Source organism: Nomia melanderi, chromosome 6 (assembly GCF_051020985.1).
Source record: "Nomia melanderi isolate GNS246 chromosome 6, iyNomMela1, whole genome shotgun sequence".
NCBI classification, from domain to species: Eukaryota; Metazoa; Arthropoda; class Insecta; order Hymenoptera; family Halictidae; genus Nomia; species Nomia melanderi.
The window spans coordinates 17,381,748-17,403,493 of NC_135004.1; the positions used below are offsets into that span (position 1 = coordinate 17,381,748).

At 42.8% G+C, this 21,746-nt stretch overlaps 1 protein-coding gene and 1 long non-coding RNA gene across 9 annotated transcripts in view; one reads left to right on the forward strand and one right to left on the reverse strand.

Annotated features, from left to right (window-relative positions):
- LOC116430081 (uncharacterized) overlaps positions 1–21,746 on the forward strand; it is a 125,498-nt gene that overhangs the window by 92,924 nt on the left and 10,828 nt on the right. The window lies entirely within an intron of this gene.
- Positions 1–21,746, reverse strand: part of ldd (lipid droplet defective) — a 68,096-nt gene that overhangs the window by 9,079 nt on the left and 37,271 nt on the right. For 5 of the 7 annotated variants that reach the window (XM_031983737.2, XM_076368300.1, XM_031983736.2 and 2 more), the window contains 14 exons: positions 19,071–19,260; positions 18,310–18,507; positions 17,033–17,548; positions 16,392–16,567; positions 15,542–15,809; positions 15,360–15,459; positions 14,607–14,749; positions 13,968–14,168; positions 12,635–12,815; positions 12,452–12,564; positions 11,276–12,101; positions 9,919–10,067; positions 9,225–9,407; positions 3,537–3,780 (listed from right to left, as the gene is read on the reverse strand). In XM_031983737.2, coding sequence (XP_031839597.2) covers positions 3,537–3,780; positions 9,225–9,407; positions 9,919–10,067; positions 11,276–12,101; positions 12,452–12,564; positions 12,635–12,815; positions 13,968–14,168; positions 14,607–14,749; positions 15,360–15,459; positions 15,542–15,809; positions 16,392–16,567; positions 17,033–17,548; positions 18,310–18,507; positions 19,071–19,260 — 3,488 coding nt within the window. The other 2 variants (XM_076368301.1, XM_031983741.2) reach the window with 2 other exon arrangements.

Sequence of the window (21,746 nt, forward strand, 5' to 3'; positions counted from 1 at the left end):
GACCTGAAACTTTTAATCCCGGAATTCCTCGGGAATACGTGTTCCCTTAACTCGCTAATTAGAGAACTTTAAATTAGGGCCGGTTTGATAGAGGCTGGAAGACCTTAGAAAATTATTTATCTTCCTCGGGACGTCGACTTTAAGAAATGGGATCTGCGGGAATATTTTCAGCAGTTGCAAATGATACGGCCGCTTGATGGCTAGGCTGAGAGTGCTCTTAGTATCCATTATTAATTAACCTAATTAAACCTTTGGACTCGAAAGTTTTATATTCGTCGCTTTCTAAGGAAGCATTGGTTAGATCGCTCATTCTATTAAATAGAAGTAATACTATTGATATAACTGTTTTATTTGAATATTTAATTAAACAGAAGTAATACTATGGATGGAACTATTTTATTCGAATATTTAATTATTTCAATATGTAATAATTACGTTATGAAGTACGATATTGAACAGCGATCTTATAATTCAGCCATCGAATCAAATGGCGTCTCTCGAGTGCAGAGTTAATCATTCTCCCACCTAATTGCTCAATCTTCATATTTCCGCTCATTTCCAATACTAACTTGCCACTTTTCAATAGTTACACGTAACCAGACAAAACTACGAATTCATTTGATTCTTTAACCCTTTGCACTCGGAAGTACTTCGTTAGAAATATTTAACATTTTCTAACTAGACATTTTTTTAAATTAACTCCAAGAGAAATTGCAAGTGAATCGAGAAACAAAGCTTTTTATCCCAACATTTCACACACCGATGCGTTATATACAGTTGAACATTGAATATCAAATTTTATAGTTTACATCGCATCAAGTGGTAACCGAGGTAATTTGTAGGTAACGAATAATTCGCCATAAACTCGACAGATTCCGAGGTATTGTTTAGAGGCGTGCGCGCGTCGCGTCAAAAATATTTGTTCGTAGCGGATCGCATAAATTGGAGCGTGCAAACATCTCCGATATTTATGAGCGCCTACCTACATGGTAGATTATTTAGAACGCGGCGAATTGTTTTGAGACCGCGCGAATGGTACGAAGTAAATAAAAAGATTATTCAATCAGCCGGCCATGAGAGTGCGCGTTCACGATGAATTGAGCAATAACGAACGATCGGGCGGAGCAACAACCGGGACGACTCGTCGCACTTTTCCGGCGCGGTGATAATGAAAGGAAAATAGAAAGGTAACCCGCCGCCGAAGTCGATCGGAATTGTTTAATCGCGGAACACAGGGAATATTAATTGAGCGACCGCCGATACCGAGCCGGTCGGATAATAATTCGGTATCGGGGAAATTATGAGAACGGCTGAATAATCAAATCCGCCTATTATTTTCCGTTCGCGGCCCGCACGGACGCGTTTCATATTATTTGTTCCGGCGATATACCGGCTGGTTAAAAACACGCGGCAGTTTACCTTGCTGATTGAATCGAGACAGAAATGAAAAATTCGATGATGGCTTGCTTCTAGGGATGTTACCGACGAAACTTTCATCGATTTTGACACTAAATATTGAGTATTTCAATGATTATTTAGTAACATAACACATTGAGCGCCGGTCTCGCGATAATGGATTTTTAGTCTATCGTTTAATTACTAATCCTTCGTGTAACATTTTAGATACGTGTAACACAAGTCCAAAGTAAAATTTACAAAGTCGAATTCCTTATTCTCTTCCGTAAGTTAGGAATTTTGGTTTAATCGATGTTTCTAGTAGCTGAAATTTAGCCGGCGTTCAATGTGTTAAGTTGATTTTGATTCGACCAGTAGTCCGATTACACAAACGAGCACGTAGTTTTCTAGGAACAATAGAATAAAGTGTAGAAACGTGAATCTAGTGTTAATCAGTGAAGACATAATGAAAAACTAAACCTCAATATTCATGATTTCAAACTCGGAGCTCGAGACAACCATCAAACGGACATGTATCGTTTTCAATTATATTGATTAGTTAATTCACTATATTCAATCACTCCTCAAACAAATCTACGAAGAAATACAACATTAAATCATTTGACTGAATTGGCTTATCATCATTGCACGTTCATCAAACTGAACGTCACCGCAATGGATACCATTATTTACAATATAGAAATGTTTGCGAATAAACATCGTTTCATTGAGTGAATTATAGTAATTCGATTTGCTTGGTCACCGGTCCTGGCATTCAACGTAAAAAGCACATTTCCTAAAAATGTCCATGCCGAAGATCGAGTAATCTTACGATTAAACTAGAAATTCGAAACCATAAGGAAATTAATTACGTTTACCCTCTAAATCCCGCCTTAAGCGGAACATTCCTCGATGGTACGTGTATCGGAACGGAAAAGGAGGGATGCAACAAGGGTTAATAAAGACCTGTAGCATAAGCAGGTATCGGTGTTCGCGGCATTAAAATTCTTCCGGCTCGCGAGTAAGATTAAACGGGACGAAAGTTACTTCGTTACGCGCAAATTAAATTGTTCCCGGGGAAGTAATTAATTACGGAACTGTTTTGCCGGATAACGTAGCGAAGCTACGGAGAGGGGGCGAATCAGAAAGCATTTAGGCGAGTTTAGAAGCGCAGACGGTGCCCCGCGGTAAAGCTGCGTTGCCAACGTAGCCGGCCGTGAACCCCTATAGAACCTCCTATGGGGAAGTGTGAACCGTAAGACGGCTGGGGGGGATCCATTAATATTCCTCAGGCTAGGTGGGACGTAAACGAGGATCGTCCTTGGTCGAACGGACGCAGGCAGACGTTCCGCTGGCAGTGCATCATCTGTTCGAGACAAGACCGTGCTATATATCGCGCGGACAGAACTTCATCGATTCCCGTTTGATTCGAAACGTTTGTTTGGAATTGCCCTTCGACCGTATTTGCTGTCAACGCTGCCGACTACACCTGAATGTTATCGTTCCGATGGATGTTCCTGCTATCCGAAGGCATTAATTTCGCACGGCGATCTCCCGCTACGCGTGAAGCTTGCGCTGTCAGTGGAAACTTGAGGATGATGATTTCGAAAACTGGGGAGAGGATACTGTTTCTGGGTTTGTCTAACGTTCTGTCGTTGAAGCGTATTGAATTCTCATTTGATTTCATAGCTCTGTTACTGGAAGTTTGGGGATAATGATTTGTAAAGAGGATTTTATTATTGTTTGAAGAGTAGTCTAAGGTTCTGTCGTTGAAGTGTATTGAATTCTCATTTAATTTCACAGTTCTGTTACTGGAAGTTTGAGGCTGATGATTTGTGAAACTAGGAAGAGAATTTTATCGTTGTTTGAGAATTAGTCTAAGGTTCTGTCGTTGAAGTGTACCAAATTCTCATTTGATTTCACAATTCTGTTACTGGAAGTTTGAGGCTGATGATTTGCAAAACTGGGAAGAGAGCTATCATTGTTTGAGAGTTAATCTGAGATTTTGTCGTGTACTGAATTCTCTTGATTAGACAGTGGAAGTTCGTTCCACTTCTAGGTACCATTTTTAGGGTACAATCCCAGTGAACACCAGAATAATTATTCCATTTTCAAAATCATTGCTGCAATTGGTAACGTACCTGATCCAGGGAACTTTGGCTGAGCGTATAGTCGGTGGCTTTAAGTTCCTCAGCGAGCAGCTTCACCTTGTTAAAGCTGATGCTCAGTAGCATGTCCTGGCTGCGCGGCAGCAAGAGACGAGCCGCAGTTGCCTGTCTCGAGGAGACTGTAGCTTGTGGCAGGTACTTCGCCAGAGCTTTCTTCAGATCCGCGGCGGATACTGGCTGCTGGAACCGTAGGAACGCCACGTAACCCTCGCCGAATCTATGAACAGTACGGTAGACATCTGTGGAATGTTCCTTCACTCTGTGTAACCATGAATATAATTTCAATTTTATCACGATTATAATCGTCATCATAAAGGTATCACGAAACTACTGAAACATTTAGATAAATGATTCTATATGTGATTCAGCTAACACTAAAACTAGAGAAACTGCATTGACTTCTTCAAATTCTATGGAACCTCCAAGAATATCTATTCAGACTTTGATTTTCAATTCAATTTCCACGTCGCTACATCGTTTTCTTTAACAGTTTCTCAGAAACGTCTGTTATCTTTTAACCCTTTGCACTCTAGAAGTTTTTCATTGGAAATACTCAACATCTTCGAATGAGATACCAACGACATTCCTTCAAACTGACTTTCATAAATTGAGGAACGAAACTATTTTCTTTCGATATTTCACGTATCGAAGCATTGTACAAAGTTTAATGTTACATAGGAAAGTTTACAATTTTGCTGTGTCGAATCAGTCAACGACTGAGAGGCGACTATAGAATGCAAAGGGTTAATAATTACAGAAAGAAGAAATGTCTGGTAGGTTTAGTTAGTGTCCCACCCCTTATTTTCTGCGGTTAATCGCTACGGCGAACGAATGGCGTGCATGCCAGAGGTGAATCATACGTTCGTTCGCGAGGTCGGCATAGAAATAATTATCTGAAAACATAAGAACCGTGTTAAAGTGGAATAAAATGAAATAGAACGAAGCAACGGAATAAAGGTGCGGCGAAAGAGGTGCAGCGGGAAACAAGCGTAGTTATTAAACCTGACCCAGGTCGCCACGCTAGTTTTGGTTGAAAGTGCCCCCGGGGCCGAAATAAAACTACGTGTTACCGGCGGAGCTAAGAGTATCTCAACTATGTACAGCGTGCGTCGTAGTATGTGGCAAGTACTGTCGAGACAGAGAACGCGAGGGCATTAAAAAAATGCACCGTACGTGTGTTTGATACAACAAACTCGAGAAATTAAATTCGTACGATGCACCGACTAACGTATTAACCTTTAGCACCTTTAGATATATAATATTAATTTTTCTACAAATTGTTAATATGGAAACCATTCAAATAAAACAGCTTTGTTTTTTCAATCTTTAAGGAACAAGTAACTCGAGTTTATTTACAAAAACTACTGTAATATAGACAACAAGGAATTAATTCACGAAAGTGACTTAGCACGATACTCGACGCGTTAGGTGTAAATATTACAAGAATGACAATGATGAAACTAATAAATTTATTTCTGCAATATTCGCAGTGTGGACATTACTTTGTTAAGAGTCAATTTACGTATGTCCTCTGGTTAATTTCAAAGAATTTCTATCATCATAGAACACTGAACAATTCCAGTTAAAAATTCTAGAGTGCAAGGGGTTGATGACTCACTGAGAATTCAACGAAAGCAAACAACGAAGACATTGCTCCGTTAAGAGTCAATTTACGTGTGTTCTCGTTAGTTTCAAAGAATCTTCATCGTCATTGAATAATTTCAGTTAAAAATTCTAGAATGCAAAGAGTTGAAGACTCACTGAGAATACAACGAAAACTGAAACAGCGACGAGTCAATTTACATATGTTCTCTCGTTAGTTTCAAAGAATCTTCGTCATTGAACTCCAGCGAAAGATTCTCGAGCGCAAGGGGTTGATCACCGGCGAAAATACAAGGAGAACTTGTTCCATCCTCGTTCCCAGCGCGTTATAAATGGTATTAGCATAAACGCTAGAATAAAGAACGGGGAACGTTTCGCGCCGCGCGTAGTTGAAGAGCGAGAACATTATTCTGTATCCGACGTCGGTGAATGGGACGGCGCATCCCGTCGAAGTCTGCCCGGGCATCCTTAATAAGGAAGAGGAAGAATAGAACAGGGCCGAGTTATAACTTGAATAACGAAGGGAAGTGCTCCCCGGCGTTCGTAACAAATATTTATCGCGTCCCGCGCGTTCACCGACAGATCCGTCTATTCGTATTCATTTACATCGGTACACGCGCATCAGCTTCGATAAATTATGCCGTGGGAAAGGACAGGCTGCGTAGCGGCTCCTCCTCCATAAATTTGCATGGCCATTTGCGACAGAGAGCACCGCGACACCACGGTCAAAGGACTCGCTCCGGGAAAATGGCGAAATTCTGACCGTCTCTCCCTTGCGCCCCGCAACTTGAACACTTTCCGCGGCGAACGAAGAAGACACCGAATCGAATTACCCTGGGATTCCATTTATCGTAGGGAAATTTTTCAGAACGAACCTTCTCTGTGTTCTGCTCGCGTATGTATATGTATTTCTGATGGGATTGACACTGTTTCTACCTAACGTCTCAAATGGCACCTTCTGAAATTTTATCTTAAATTTATTATTATCTTATCTTAAATCTACTGAGCAGTCAAACTGACTTTCTGAAATTCCTCTATGGAAACTCTGAGACAATTCAGATCGCGTATTGCTAAATCAATTTTTCTAATAATTTCTCAGAGAAACGTCTGTTACTTGCTACAGCGCTCCTAAGCACTCAAACGGTTAACCCTTTGAACTCTAAGCTCCCATATTGCACCAGTTCTAATATTAAATATTTCAATGAATAATAGTAATTCTGAGATTTGTATCAGAGGTGCAGTAGGCAGAAACAGTAAAATTACTATGGAAAATAAAGAGTACGTTTATTGAGATATGGTGTAAAATACAAGATCTATTCTACGCGATGGTTCGGCTGTGACTGAGTGCAGCCAGCGATGGAGCACTTAATTTATGGTCCACCATCGGACCACGTGCTTTAAACACTTCTTAAAGAAAACAGACCCTTCTTAAAGAAACGAATCTCTTATTACAAATTTGGAGAGATCGCCTTCTAGCACATCTTCCAAATATACAAAGTTTGTACTGAGAAGGGAACTACAGGTCTAAGAAATGTCACAACATGGTTAATTTCCAGTAGGACTACTATCAAAATTGGTAGGAGTTGCTGACACATCGCAAAACTATGTGTATATTAACGCTAAGGGTTAATTTCATCCCCAAAAACTCCGATGAACCGTGTCTCGCTTCGCAGTGCATCACGTAGACATCCCCGAGGGAAGAAGGAAAGCGAGCCGGAAGACGGGAGGCGCATAAAAAAGGAAATCTTCCGTTGAAATGACGATCACGGGACGCCGCGCCGGAGAAGTTCGAATCGAGTTTCCGTGGACGCGGGTCGTAAACGGAGTTTACGGTGTCCTTTGGTACCTCGATATTGCGCACGGTATTTCATACATCCGCGGGAATATCGCGCCGTTTATCCAGCGATACGAAAAACCCGCTCGCGAGAGTCGGCTCGATTCCTGCGCCCCCCCCTTCCGCCCGTTTCCCACGCCCCCATGGGGGAACGAGGCGGACGGATTGTAGGACGACGGATACCTACAGCTCGCGCACGTGCGCGGGATATCGTAAATTCCCTGCCACTCGATCGCGCCCCGAGCAAAGAGAAAACGGACAGGGGTTACATTAGAGGGATGTTTCAAGCCCCTCGGAGTCGCTTCCCGAAGGTGAGGGGCAAATATTTATGGCGACGAGTCATTCCGCGGAGGACGTTGACGCCGGAACTCGAATATTGATGGTGTACACCGTTTCGGGACATTGAAACCGTTGTTTCGATTGGAATTTCGAAACTGTTGCTACTGTTACCTTTATTGGGACTTTAGAACGATTTTATTATTTTGAAGGTACTGTTAATGCTGTTACTTTTATCATTATTCTGGAACTTTATTAGTTTGTATTGTTGCTAGTGTTATTATCGTTAGTAACTTATCAGTATTATTTTAATATTTACAATGGTAAATATTACTGTGTTAGGTCACTTCTATGAATTTCTTCCGCTTATGTTACGGTGGTTTTTGTGAGTTAATTCGAAATAGATCCGTTAATTCCTTGGAAGGGACTATTTGGAAGGGACTATTTTTCCATTCTATTTGAAGTGGAAGCTTCGTTTGTAAATAATAAATTGATAATAGCAAAATAATTTGTTTTGATCCATGGGTAATGAACAGCATTGATTGCTGTTAAATTGTTTTAGAAATCTTCACGGCAAGGGGTTAAGGGTTAACTACTGAAATTATGGCACTGTCAGAGGTTGCGAATTCGTTATCAACGCGTAGAAAAGGTAACAAGAGACGTTCGAATCTCGAGAAATCAACGGTACCGATGTTCAAAAGGAACGACGAACAAGTTCAATCGGCCGGCAGATGTACCGTCGCAATGGCCGGTCCCGTGAAACGACGCCGACACCGTCGTAATAACGTAATCCGCAGTTGTATGCAGCTAAAAATTCAATGCGACCGACCGGGGACGTTGTTTCGCGAAACGACGAGGCGAGGGAAAAATCAATCGGCCGGTCGGCCGGGGGCGCGGCGGGGGAGGAAGGGCGAGCGAGCTGGGGCGAGCGAGCGTCGAATAAATTGTCGCGCGACGAATTCTGCTGGGAAGTTTCCGTGAATACGCTACGCGGGGGAAATCGAGCCGACACGAACAATCCATCAGTAGAAACAACGTCATTAAAATGCACCGGTTAAAATTAATCCCGGCCGGATATCGGCCGACTCCATATTCGCCCGGAATATCTGAACGATTTGCCGCAATTGTTAACGTCGCGTTAATATCGAATGGAGCTTTTTGATTGATTCGTAATTCGACGGCGCACGGTCGGCGGTCGTTTTGCGGCCGCCGCTGCTCGCCCGGGGCCGACGGATGGTCCATTGGGGAATTTAATGCTCCGCGCAACATTTCGACAAAAGATCCCGCGCGGAAAGTAAACCGACGTATCGCCGATGCCGGTTTTTCGTGCTTCCGGCGCGAAGTTTCGAGGATTTGACTTCGGCTGACAACACGCGAACGCCTCGGGAATCTTGAGCGTTTTACATAACAAGATTCTTTCGTAGCGAAGATTAATAAGAAGAATTAACCCTTTGCACTCGGAAAATTCTCGATAGAAATATTTGACAGTTTTTGACAACACAAGTATATTAACGCTAGATTTACGGAACGCGTCAATTCGACGTAGATTGAATTTTATAAATATTATTTGGTAAATGTTTCAATTATTTTCGTTGATCCAATTACACGAATATGAATCCTGATTGTCTATTTCTACATCTATAATTTCCAAAATCGTGACAAATATCTCCATTCGACGTGAGTTGTCTTGTTTTCGAGCAGTTAGAAAGTTCTACTTGCCAATACCACTATTGAAGTCAACGTGTTAATTGGTAGAGTGTTAACTAGTTTGTGCATGAATTACGCGAGATAGAAAGCAAGGGATTCTAATTTCATTATCCATTGTTACTTAGGTTAGCCCGAGTTGCCGCATGAGTGGTGAATTCTTTTTTCTAGGTCACGCAGGACACAGCGGGGCGAATTAAATATGCAACGAGCGATTCGGAAGTCCGGAAGGGAGGCGAACTTACTTGTGTTTAAGGTGCTGCGGCGTTCCTATGCACCTGAGACCGGCTTTGGCAAGAATACCGACCCGGTTGCACAAATTCTCGCACTCCGCCACGCTGTGCGAGGTCAGAATTACGCAAGTCTGGTCCTTCGTCATGCGTCTTATCGTTTTCGCGACGAGATCCTTCGTGGCTGGGTCCATGCCGCTGCAATGGGAATAAATAAACCATGAGCTCGCGCGAGTTCGACGCTTTCAACCCCTTGACCTGTGATTTGTTTCTTAGCTGTGACACAACTACTATTAATAATAGAATAGTAATATTTAATTTATTTTTCAGTTTGAAATCGTCACGAGTCTGACACGATATTCTAAGTGAAGACACTGAACTATCGAGCAGTTAAATTGACTTTTCGAAATTCCTCTATAGAAACTAATAGTACATCTACTTTAATTGCTTCATAATTCAGTTTACATATTTCTAAACCAATTTTTGATACTTTCTTAGAGAAACATCTACCGTCGTTTTAATAATTGAACGAAGATATCAGGAATGAGCGAATAATTCGTTTACTTTCATTCGATAACTGGTTATTCGAGCCGTTACGATAAGAACAAGTGGGTGTATATAAAAGAGAGACGTTTAACGTTAACCGATGTTCCGTTTTTACTATTTCTCGCGGCGTTTCCCCGTGCATTTCATAATTTATCCAGCGTACCTGGTCGGCTCGTCCATGAGAACCACGGATACCGGCGCCATAACGCTCAAGGCAGTGCACAGTTTCCTTTTATTGCCCCCGCTGAGGCTGCTCACCCTTTTGTGAGCGTATTTCAAGAGATCCAGTCTCTTCAGCATCGCTTCGACTGCCTGAAACAATTTTTCATGGGATCGCATTAAAGCGGAAAAAGGGAAGTTCAGAGCCGAGGGGCCATCAATTATGTATCGCGAAGCCAACTTCCTCGTTGCAGAGTTTTCTTAATAAAACACGCCGTCGAATATTATTGTCCACGAGTTCCGCGGTGTTCGGTAGAATCGAAACTAACGCGGAATTCTGGGTAAGAAGACTGTTAACGCGAAGATATTTCGTGGGAAACATAAATGTGATACTGGTAAAAAGCGTTCGAAGCTGTCATTCAAATGAATAGAATTATCTAATACCCATTTTCGCGGGAATAACATCGAATATCATACAAGAACCCTACCATTACGAACTCCAAAGTTTCCTCATCAAATAAACAGTCGCGAACTTTCGAGTATAAATGCAAATCCACCTCCGCGAGAGCCATCGAAGCTAAACGAAGAAACCCGATGAGAATCGTTCGAATTAACTGCGAGAAAATCTTGGACAACAGTTCTCAGAAGTCCCGCGAACAAAGAGAAAAATCTCGAACTGCTTAACGTTTCATGCGCCTCTCTGTTTCCCGGCTAGAAATAATTAACGACTCGACCTTAGCAAAGTCGCTTAACTTATCTGCGTCACTGCTGTAATCGTGTAACTCATCTTTTGTAACCACAATATTATCAAGATACTCATTATTCACTTTTCTCCTTCGTTGATAATTAATTCCATTGATAATTGCAAGACGATGCACTATATATTAACCTTTCACAGTTAAGAGAAGACTCAATTAATAACTGATTCCATAGCAAACCTATAGAATTTAATATTAACCCTTTGAACTCTGTAGGCTCCAATAATGCACCAGGAATAATAGATATTTTAATGAATTTTACAGAAACTACCCTACAATTATTAGATTTCTAATATTTCTCTACAGGAGTGCTAAGGGTTCAAACTTGCGCAATACATTACTATATGAAAAACAGGTTCATCCCTCCCTATGTAATCTCTAAATCAATTTCAAAAAACATTACGTACATCTCATCAGAAAATACTAAAAAATCTAGGAACACTAGAAAACGTCACAAAAATCGCAGAATACTCCAGCGAAAGTGTCAGCCGCGAAGTGTTCCTGGCTCGACAATACGAGGGCATTCCCAGCGATGCAAATGGGTTAAAGGTCCGTAAAACTCGCGGGACGGGACGGAAGTTCCGGCATAAATCAGCGGCTCACCTTGGGAACGTTAGCGAGTCCGCAAACTTCGCCGTGAATAGTTAGACACTGATGCGGGCTGAGGAAGCCATCGAGGCTGTCGCTCTGAGGGCAATAACCGACGTCGCCGTTGCAGAGCGGCCCGTTGCCGACCTCTCGACCCTTCAGGATGATCCTGCCGGACGTGGGTATGATCTCCGTCGTGAGCATCCGGAACGTGGTGCTCTTGCCCGCCCCGTTCGTCCCTAAAAGCCCGAAACACTTGCCAGCTTGCACGCCTAAGCTGAGGTTCTGCACGGCCACGTTCGTCCCGTAGACGCTGCTGTACTCCTTGCGCAGCTTCACCGTCTGCAGCACGTCCTCGGACATGCCACCTTCGACCCTCATCCTCTCCTTCGAAACGTCGTCGTCCTCTTCGACGGGCGTGAACGGCGAGCCCTGCCGCTTCCACGCCGGCAGCAGGCGGCACTCGATCGTCAGGTTCAGCGCGAACAAGATGGCGCCGACCGTCGCGAGGAAAACGTAATGGCGGCCGAGCAGCTCCCAGCCCAACGGAGACTTGTACGTGTCCATGTGGAATTTCTCCAGTAGCTGCGTCGTGATGTCGTTCCTCGAGATCTGCACCAGAGCGTCGCCTAAAGCGTACTGCGGGAATATCAAGAGGACGTTGTGCAGGGTGTTCCGTATGTCCTCCGCGGTTTTCGATTTGCCCAGGATGTCCAGCACCAAGATGGTGGCCAGAGAAATCACGCCGATGAACGAGTTCGTGCAAAAGAGCACCATGTTCGGGAGACTCGAGTCGTTGAAGGTTTTCTCGAGCAGGTACGAGTACGGCAGTGCTGCCCAGCTGTAATGAGTTTCGGTTAGGAGTTGATAAAATTGTAGCGAGTGAATGTTTGAATGAGTACGAAATGCGCAAATGAGTGAGATCGAATGGGATAGAGCGACAGTTGCTAAATACGAGTGCCAGGAGAGGACGAAAGTCAGTTGTTAGTTGATCAGCGAAAAACAACAGAATAACGTCAAGAAGAGATTGCGACAATATTAAATTTAATTAGATTATTAGGTGTTTGATAATATTGTTGGATGGGACTTTATGTGAGAATTGGAATTAGGTTGAAAGTGTAGGAAATCTGCATCGATCGGGAGATGTTTTGTTTCTGTCGAAGTTGGTGCGGAGATTTGATTGGCACTCACGCGAAAAGGAACAGCAGCAGGCAGATACCAGCGAGATTGTCTCTCGCCACGTAGGCGGAGAGGCCAAAGATCTCGAAGACGATCACTGCCAAGCCGATCGACAGGCCAAACACCTGAAAGCCAAGAAACGAATGTAAATCGAGTTTGATTTATATTCCTTCTCCCGTTTCGCCGGCCACTCACGAAGAAGTCCCAGATTAATACAGTCGTCCAGTAGGTGACAGGATGGACGCCGGCCAAGAAGAGGATCCTCTTCTCCTCGGACAGCCTTTCCCGCACCAGCTCCTTGGATCCTTGAGCGGCGACCAAATTGAACGCGATCAGAAGAACCAGAGCCACGCCGACGTCCGCCACGTGCTGCAACCTGAGTCGGACAACATTCTGTGGTACTCGTTCTCTGTGCTATTGTTCGACAACTAGTCTCGAACGTTTGATCCTCAGATAAATTGATTTTGAAAAGGAATTTGAGAATGTGGTGGAAGACGGTGACTTTTGATCTTTGGGAAGTACTCTAACTGCAAAATTATTTTTCTATATCAATAAATAATATAATAATATTGTAGGCAACAGAAGTATCAACCCTTCGCACTCGAAAGCTTTTCACTTGAAATATTCAATACTTCCTAATTAGATGTGGACAAGATTCTTTAAAATGAATTTATCGAGAAACACATGAATTAGGGAACAAAGCTAGTTTCTTTCAATATTTCTCGTACTGATGCAGTGTACGAAGGTTAATGGTAAATACCATGGTTTATAATTTTGCTGCATCAAATCGAGTACAAAGGGTTAACAAAATAATATCTTCAATAGCATAAACAACACTGACATTTGCAATATCATCAGCAATAAACGATCCTTCGAATTATCCCATACAAAATCATTATAATTGACAGCCTCAAGAAGCCTTCTCCACAGTCGTTCCAAACCGAAATCAAGAATCCCCTCGAAAATACAATTTTCCAGGCAAACGCGTGGACAATACGCGCCACGCATTCGAAATCCAGCTGAACTTTTTCGCGGCGCCGTGCACAGGCACTGAACGCTTTCCCAGAGCCACGTGAAACGTTATTATTGACAGGTGGCAGCGCGGGCACGCGAGGACGCGTCGAGGCGGAAGATTAAAAAAGGAAACCCGAGGCCGCGCGATCCGGTTGAACCGCGGCACGCCGGGTTAATTAAAAGTAAACGCGACACCCGCGATTTCGTTGCTCGCGCGTGCACGCCTCGTTCTGTCTACGTGGGTAAGATCGGCCGGGCACGTTAGCGTCCGACCCGGTAATTGGATTGCGCTTATCGGACACAACGCCGAGCGCAAAAATGCTCATTTTAATATTTTTTCAGCGTCGCCCGGGATTTATTTCGGCGGGGCCGGCGCGCGGAAATGTAAAATAACGCGACGACCGAGTTACTACCATTATCGACCATCGACCGCGATCTATTTTTTGTGGTAGCAATTTAGAAATGATTTCGCGCGTTTCTTTCGAGTCGTCGCGACACTGAGGTGTGAACTTACAGGCTGGTCCGGTTCAATTGATCGCTGGACAACCTTAAGGGATGGTTTAGGGTCGTCAAGCGGCCCTGAACGCCGAACGCTCGTAAAATCGCCTCGTTTAGGGCGCTCAAGTAGGACGGCAACGCGTGATGACCCTTGTTGTTGTACCAAACGACGAAGAGTGGCTCGTCGTTGACGTGTGACAACGACCATCCACCGTATCTGTAAAAAATAGCGAAATAAACATAGCCAGCTGTTTACAGTCCCTGCGTTTTTACGATCCTCTCATTACTCTCTGAAATTTCGTGCAATTATGTACAATGATCGTACCTTGTATTAGAAGCTAAATTAATATACTAATTATTAGATTGCATTTTTTGTAATATACAAGTATTTGACGATAGATGCACCAAAGGTTAACACTAGGTTTACGGACGTTTATTGTCCGGTTTGTTTTCTTGTTCCTAGAAAAATTGATGTTCGACTATTTAGATCTTGGAAAATAGAGATTTAAAATTAGGCTATTACGTATTCTTGTAACTGCATCAACCAAAACCGACATAAACGTTTGCCAAGTAATGTTTATAAATTCAGTATCAAATTGACTCCGTATACCTAGTGTTAAATATTGAGATTCAGTTCTGCAACGAAGGTGTTTACCTTTTCTCGATGTACTCTTGATGAGTCGACACAATCCAATCAAGAGTCGGCCTACCAGGCAGAACCTGCAGCAAACCTTCGATAGCCTGCGACACTCCCTGGCAAACTTGGTGACCGTCCAAGCACTGACAAGTTCCTGTATCCTAATCGAATAAAACATCTCTCTATCAACCCTGTTTACAGAATAGAATTGCTAAAAATATCTACTGATCTCGTTCACAAAATAATCACTAAAAACTATGTATCAACTATAGCCATGTATTAACTATAACTATATATCTATATTAACCCTATTCACGAATACAATTACTAACAATTTAAGGAAGAGACTGCCAAGAGATCCAAGCATGTTCATTTAATACTTAACCCTTTGCATTCGAGAGGTGACTATCAATCCCCACTTGATTTGATTTGCAAAATTATAAAGTCTTATAGATAACATTAAGCTTTGCATGATGCATCAATATGTGGAATATTGAAATAAAATAACTTTCCTTAATTTATATATGTTTCATTAATTAATTCCAAAGAACATCGTCTGTATCATCGCAGAATATTGAATATTTCTAGTGAAAAACTTTCGATTGCAAAGGGTTAATACTCCAATAAGAACGATACCTTCGAATGAAAGTATCTCCAGAACACAAGGACTCAACGAACAAAATTTCCATTGCATGAGAATGCAGTTACAGAAACAACTATGGCCTATCGGTTAACTACCATACTATCCAATAATGCTTTCAATCGGCGTACATTCGGTAACATTTGCCAGGCGCCAGCGTAATCATCCCCGAATCGATCGTGCAGCTGAAAGGACACGTTCTGCAGAAACGGGTCGCCGCCATTGTCGATGCTGAATGGAATGTCAAGCAGAGATGTCGTTTAATAAATTGAGGGGGCAGTAATTATACGCCGGATCGCGTCGCTGTGTGTACCTGTAGAAGTATGTCGGATGAGTGTCGTACAGTTTCGGCGTGAGAGGCAGCGCGGGTTCATCACCGGATGGAGGTCTTATCAAAGAGAATCCCATGGCGACTGCGACGAACGTCGTCGGCAGGAGGAGGCCGGCGACGAACGTCATCCAATCTTTCCTGAAGTGCCACATTCTCTTCTTCAGCAAAGCTTTGACCTGTCTAATGGGAGTGGGATTTAAGGCCGGCTCGCCGCCTATCAGATCGACCTCGTCGTTCGGCATCGATAAACCTGCGGATCGACGAAACTCGGAATAGAATGCCGACATCCTCGAGACTCGAGTTCTCGAACTGTAATCGGTTAAACTTGATCATCGTTCCTTTCGAACATCGGTACCGTTCATTTCTTCAGATTCAAACGTCTCTTATTAACATTTCTCTACATTGATAACGAATTCGTTTCGCAATCTCTGACAGTGTCATAATTTCAGTTGTTAACCCTTAACCCCTTGCCGTACAATGACGAGTGAGACTCGTGAATGAGGTGACTCTCATCAGTTAGATTGATACAGTAAAATTATGAAGTTTGATATTGAACTTTATATCACTATGTAAAACATCAAAGTGAAATACTTTCATCCCTTAATTCATAGATTAAATTAGTTACATTAATCGCAACAAACGTCTATATTTTAGTGTTGAATATTTCTATAACAAAACTGTCGAGTGCAAAGTGTTAATTTAGATTCAATTCGTCGTATTTCCCGTGAAACATCGCTGAAGTACAAGGGCTTCAAGAAATTATACAACAACATAAGACCGTAGAACGTTTGCAATATAATTCCCATGCATATCTGCAGTCTCATTAACGTACCGACGTGATCCACGGTGACGATGCTATCCTGGCTAGCGCTGATAACGGTCGATCCACTCTCCGCGCGGGAACAAAGATCCAGGAAAACTCTCTCCAGCGTGTCACATTCCAGAGAAAAGTGGGAATAGCCCACAATCTTCCGACTGTCCTCCAGAACCTTCGCAGCCTGCGCGATACTGGAAAGCACTTCGTTTAACGAACCACTTCTCGCGCGACGGACTCCCACGGCGAGTAAAACACACCGAGGCGAGCGCAAAATTAGTTTCCTTTAAAACTCTGCGCAATGCTCGGAAACAAGGAACACGCGTAGACAACATTTCTTATATTCTCAACGTTGTTCGGATTTTAAACGAAAATAGAGCCCGACTGAATGGGGAAATATTAACCCTTTGAACTCCGTAGGCTCCAATATTGCACCAGGAATAAAATTAAATTATCAAAATAAAAGTATCAACACGTACATCGAAGTAAAATAGTTCTGCCTCTTAATCTATAGATAATCAAATATGCTACTTGCGGAAAATATCGTTAATATTTAGTCAGAAAGTAATGAATATTTTTCATGAAAAATATTGAGTGCAAAGGGTTAATCGTGTTAAATGCTCGGTAGTTCTACTGTTAAAACTGCAGTAAATCCTCACTTGTTGACGCCATTCTTCCCTTGCAACGGCAGCGTGACGACGACCTCGGTGCCCGAAATTTCGCTGGTCTCCGCGTTGGGGATCACCTCCTCGATGACGCTCTTCAGGCTCTCGATTCTCTTCCTCTGAACGGTGTCCGTGGCCGAGTCCCGTTGCTCCCCGGGGAACGAGACGAGCAGTCTGTATCCGCGGCCGTGCGTCATCTTCAAGGATAACGGCGAGCCGGTGCACAATATCTTCCCCTTGTGCATCACCACCACCGTATCGCTGAGCATGTCAGCCTCGTCCAGGTGATGAGTCGACAATATCACCGTCCTGCCGATCCTGTGCTGATCGATCAGCCGCCAGATCCTGCGTCTCGCCGCGGGATCCACCCCTGCGCCAGGCTCGTCCAGGATCACCATCTTCGGGGAGCCCAGGAAGGCCAGCGCCACGCAGAGTCTCCTTTTCGTGCCACCTGACAGACGGTGCACCGGCTCGTGCTCCTGCTTGCCTAGCTCCAGCGATGTTAGCATCCTGCGAACGATAGAAATATGGTGGTTCGATTTGACATTGATGGACGACGAGAACAATTTCTTTTGTTGATTGGTGATTCTTTGGGAGATCGATCGAGATTCCATACTTTTGAAATAGAGTTGTTGGCGTTGTTTGCGACTACTTTGTGCTTTGGAGGATATAGATGCTATTTACGTCGACGTGTTGATGGAATTGTTGATGGAGGTTGGTTTGTATATATTTGTTGGATAGTATTTAATGATAGAAAATATTCTAATTAATTAAATATATATAATCTCTCATATTTTCCTTTTAAGGGGTCGAAGGATTTCTTCATTTGCGAGGAATTGAGACGAACTTCACTTTAGGAAATCGTTCCTTTGATACCAATGTAATATCAACATCAAACATTCCCATCTACAGCGAACTTCCAAATAAATAGTTTCGTTATCCAAATAACCATCAGCAACGCGCAATAATCTTTCCCCTAGTATTCAAGGTTCACTTTAAAATCCTTCGTTCAAACTTCAAAGTTGGTTTAACTACCGTTCACCAAAGTCACAATCTACGGGTACCATTTCAATATACGAATTTCCTTCTCGGTTCTACGCGAAGAGCCTTTCGAGAGTTCATTTTCGCCAAGTACCAATCGAAGTAACAACCGATTAGTTTTTCGATTCATGGGTGTAATCCGAAATTTCCTCGAAGGTTCCGTAGCTGGAAGCGGTGGACGATGATCCGTGAAAATGGAATTCATAAAGACAGTTTGCCGATCGACTTACTCGTCCACGCTCCGTTGCATATTAACGCTCTCCTTGGGCCGCTTCAGTTTCGCGTAGAAGATCATGTGTTCCCTGGGCGTCAAAGTACCGATGAGCACGTTATCCTGGGGGCAGACCCCTATGTCGGGTTTGCAGTCCTCTTCGCCGTTCAAACAAATCTCGCCGGTGGTCGGGTCCAGCATCCCCGTCAGCATCTTGCTGAAACGAAAGCACACACTCGAAAGACGGAGAATGATGACGGGATCCTCCGGCATTTCGCTGGCTGCCGTTTGAACCCTTAATACTAGAACTACTTGAACACCCTGTAGAATCACTGGTTTCAGTTTCCCGATTCCGTAATTATCGATGTATTAACCCTTTGCACTTGGAAGTATTTCGTTAGAAATACTTAACATTTTCTAACGAGACGAAGATGATATTTTTTAAAATTAACTCACAGAGAAATCACAAGTCAATTGAGAAACGACGCTCTTTTATCCCACTAATTCCACCGATGCCTTATACACGGTTCAATATTAAATATCAAATTTTATAATTTTACTTCGTCAAATCAGGTGGTGACTGAGAGTCACCTCTCGAGTGCAAAGGGTTAACAACACGCAAACTGAATTATAAATCAATTGAAATATAAATAGATGCATTATTCAAGTTTCTATAGAAGAATTTTGAAAAGTCTAACTGCTCGGTAGGTTTACTGATAAAATCTACAATCGAATTCCACTTTGGCTATGTACACGTTAAGTGGATCGATGTTTACGTACATGATGGTTGTCTTCCCAGCGCCGTTCCTGCCGAGAAGACTGGTCACTTCCCCTTCGCAGAGCTTCAAAGTGAAGTTGTCGACGGCCACAACTTCGCCCTGGTCGCTGTTGTAGACCTTCCTCACCTCCTTGAAACTGACCCCCGTTTGTTTCTCGTTCACTACCAAACTGCTCGCGTCGCTCTCCTCATCTGTACCCCGTGTCCCGCAGAGAACAAACGTTTTCAACGGAAAATATCAACCGATCCCCTCCTCGCGAACGTGAAAGCAAGCTCTTACCATCTGTACAGCTAATCGAATCCTCGAGGAAGCAAGTCGAAACAGGATTGACGAAAAAACAAGCACGAGTCTCGAGTAAGTTTCTCATTGCAAACGTTACCATCGATTTCTCTCGAGACGATCGTTCGATTGACAAATACGTCCGATCGGAAGGAGTCATGCGATCCATGCAACACATGCAACGTAGCATTGCCTCTACTTTGGTACAATCACAAGTCTACGTAATCGAGAAATATTTGAAAGAAGATAATACTGATGAGTTCATTATTATAAAACATGTCCTTTATCAGAGAGGTGAGTGAAGAAGTTAAAGCAAAATTGAAAGAATTGAAATCTTCAATTGAATTAAGATTACCAACCGATTTTCTTTTCCTTTTTAAATTATGAAGAAATTGATTCTCTAAAGCTCGCTAGCCTTATCAATGATTACCCTTCAACTAATTATTGTATACCCTATCGAACAAGGTCACCTAATCATTTCTATTCACCTAGTTTTACGTCCAGATACACAGCACAATTAGATTATGAACCTATAGAATTATTGGTATTCTGTAATCGATATTAAAAAATTCGAAACAACGCGATCGTTCTATTTCCACGTCTAAGTAGACAAGAATAAACAATTGGAAGGAAGAAGAATAAACCTCTTTGATTCTACGAACAGATATGCCGCCATTTTGAAGCAGTATACCGAAGAGTCGCCATCGCGCCGCTTGCCGTAACGGTTGATCTTAACACGTTAAGCGCCATGTCAGCCACTGGTGACTGACGCTTCTGAATGACTAAAAAACAATCGTAACACACAAGACAACCGATGTGAAATAAAAATGTTTAATAAGGCAACTAAGTTGATAATAGTGTAACGCAAACGTTGCAACGCCAAACAATTCATAAGTATTCCTACTTTTCTTTGCTACAAAAGACAAACTCTATGGGAAAACGCTTAAGATTTTCGTGCCGCATAAAGTGTTAAGCGATTTAACATTAGGTTGTTCCTAGAAAAATTGATGTTCGACCATTCAGACCTTGGAAATTAGGGATTTAAAATTAGGTTCTTACGATACGTATCCTTGTAACCGCATCAACTAAAACCGACATGAACGTTTGCCAAGTAATGTTTATAAATTCAGTATCAAATTGACGCACTCCGTAAACCTAGTGTTAAACAAATGAGAGAATCTCGAGATTGGTAGGAAATCGGTCGTGAATCATTCTGAAAAGTTTCATCGGTCCGCGGTTAATTTGAATGGTAATCTACAGCGAGACGAATGGCCGGGTGAAAATATCGAGGACTGCCCGGGAGACGCCGCGCGATTTCCATTCCCCCGCCGCGGGACGTTTTAATAAAAGTTTGCTTCTTTCATTACTTATGCAGTTCCTTAAGATCACGTTCTACATTTACCGGCGAGCCCCGGTGTGTCCGATGACTCGCGGAAACGGGCCAGACCGTAGAATGTAAATCTGGAAGCGTTTCGCGAGGGAAACGCGAATGAATGCATAATATATAACGCGAGTGATTCGAATCGCGGTGACTTTTCGACTGTTTACAAGGGAATCGGGGGGAGAATGTCAACGCGTGGGCTATCGGGAAGAATTTCCGGGCGTCGAATAAATTAAGACAGCGGCTCCCAACCTGTGGTGCACCTACTAACGAACGGAAGTTAGAATAATCTTCTTCTTCACTTTTATTTTTCCCTTTTTCGTGTGTAGATTGACTTTCACGGTATCTTCTACTGTGAAATTAGAGTTTCTATTGTGTTTAGTAAGGACATTGCAATAAAAAGTTAAATACTAAATAATATTCCTATTTTGACGGTATTTCTTAGCGTGAAATTATAGTTTCCATTGTGTTCACTAAATACATTGCGATAAAAAGGTGTTCAGTAATAATTTGAGTCTAATACAGTGTCTATCTCGATTGTAGTCGTTCGATAGTTTAACTAGCATGAAGAAATTCGAAAAAAAAACAAACTTGTTTAAGAGATGGCTAGGAGTTTACGAGAGACAGTGGTACTCATCGTTGAAAAGCTTAATCGAGAGGTGCAAGGGAAGAAAAAGATTAGGAACCGCTGAATTAAGCGAATCCTCCGCTCCCAGCGAGCAACAACGAGCATCTGCATATCCGACGCAGTCCAAATATCCGAACAGCTCCTTCTCGCCGGAATTTTACGAAACGGATGGAAACGTTTATGCAGATCAGCCGGCGTTCCATCTTTCCGGGCGCGTCCGCGCAATTTTCGTGTCTTCCGAGCTGGTGCCTCCGCGAATCCCGACGTATTAAATGTAAAAGGAATTGAGCGCGAAATTTCCGCGTGAACGAGAGGTAAGTGGCATTCGACGGACCGAAGGGTTCATCCGTTTTTTTCGAATGATACATTGTGTCCACGAGATATTCGAA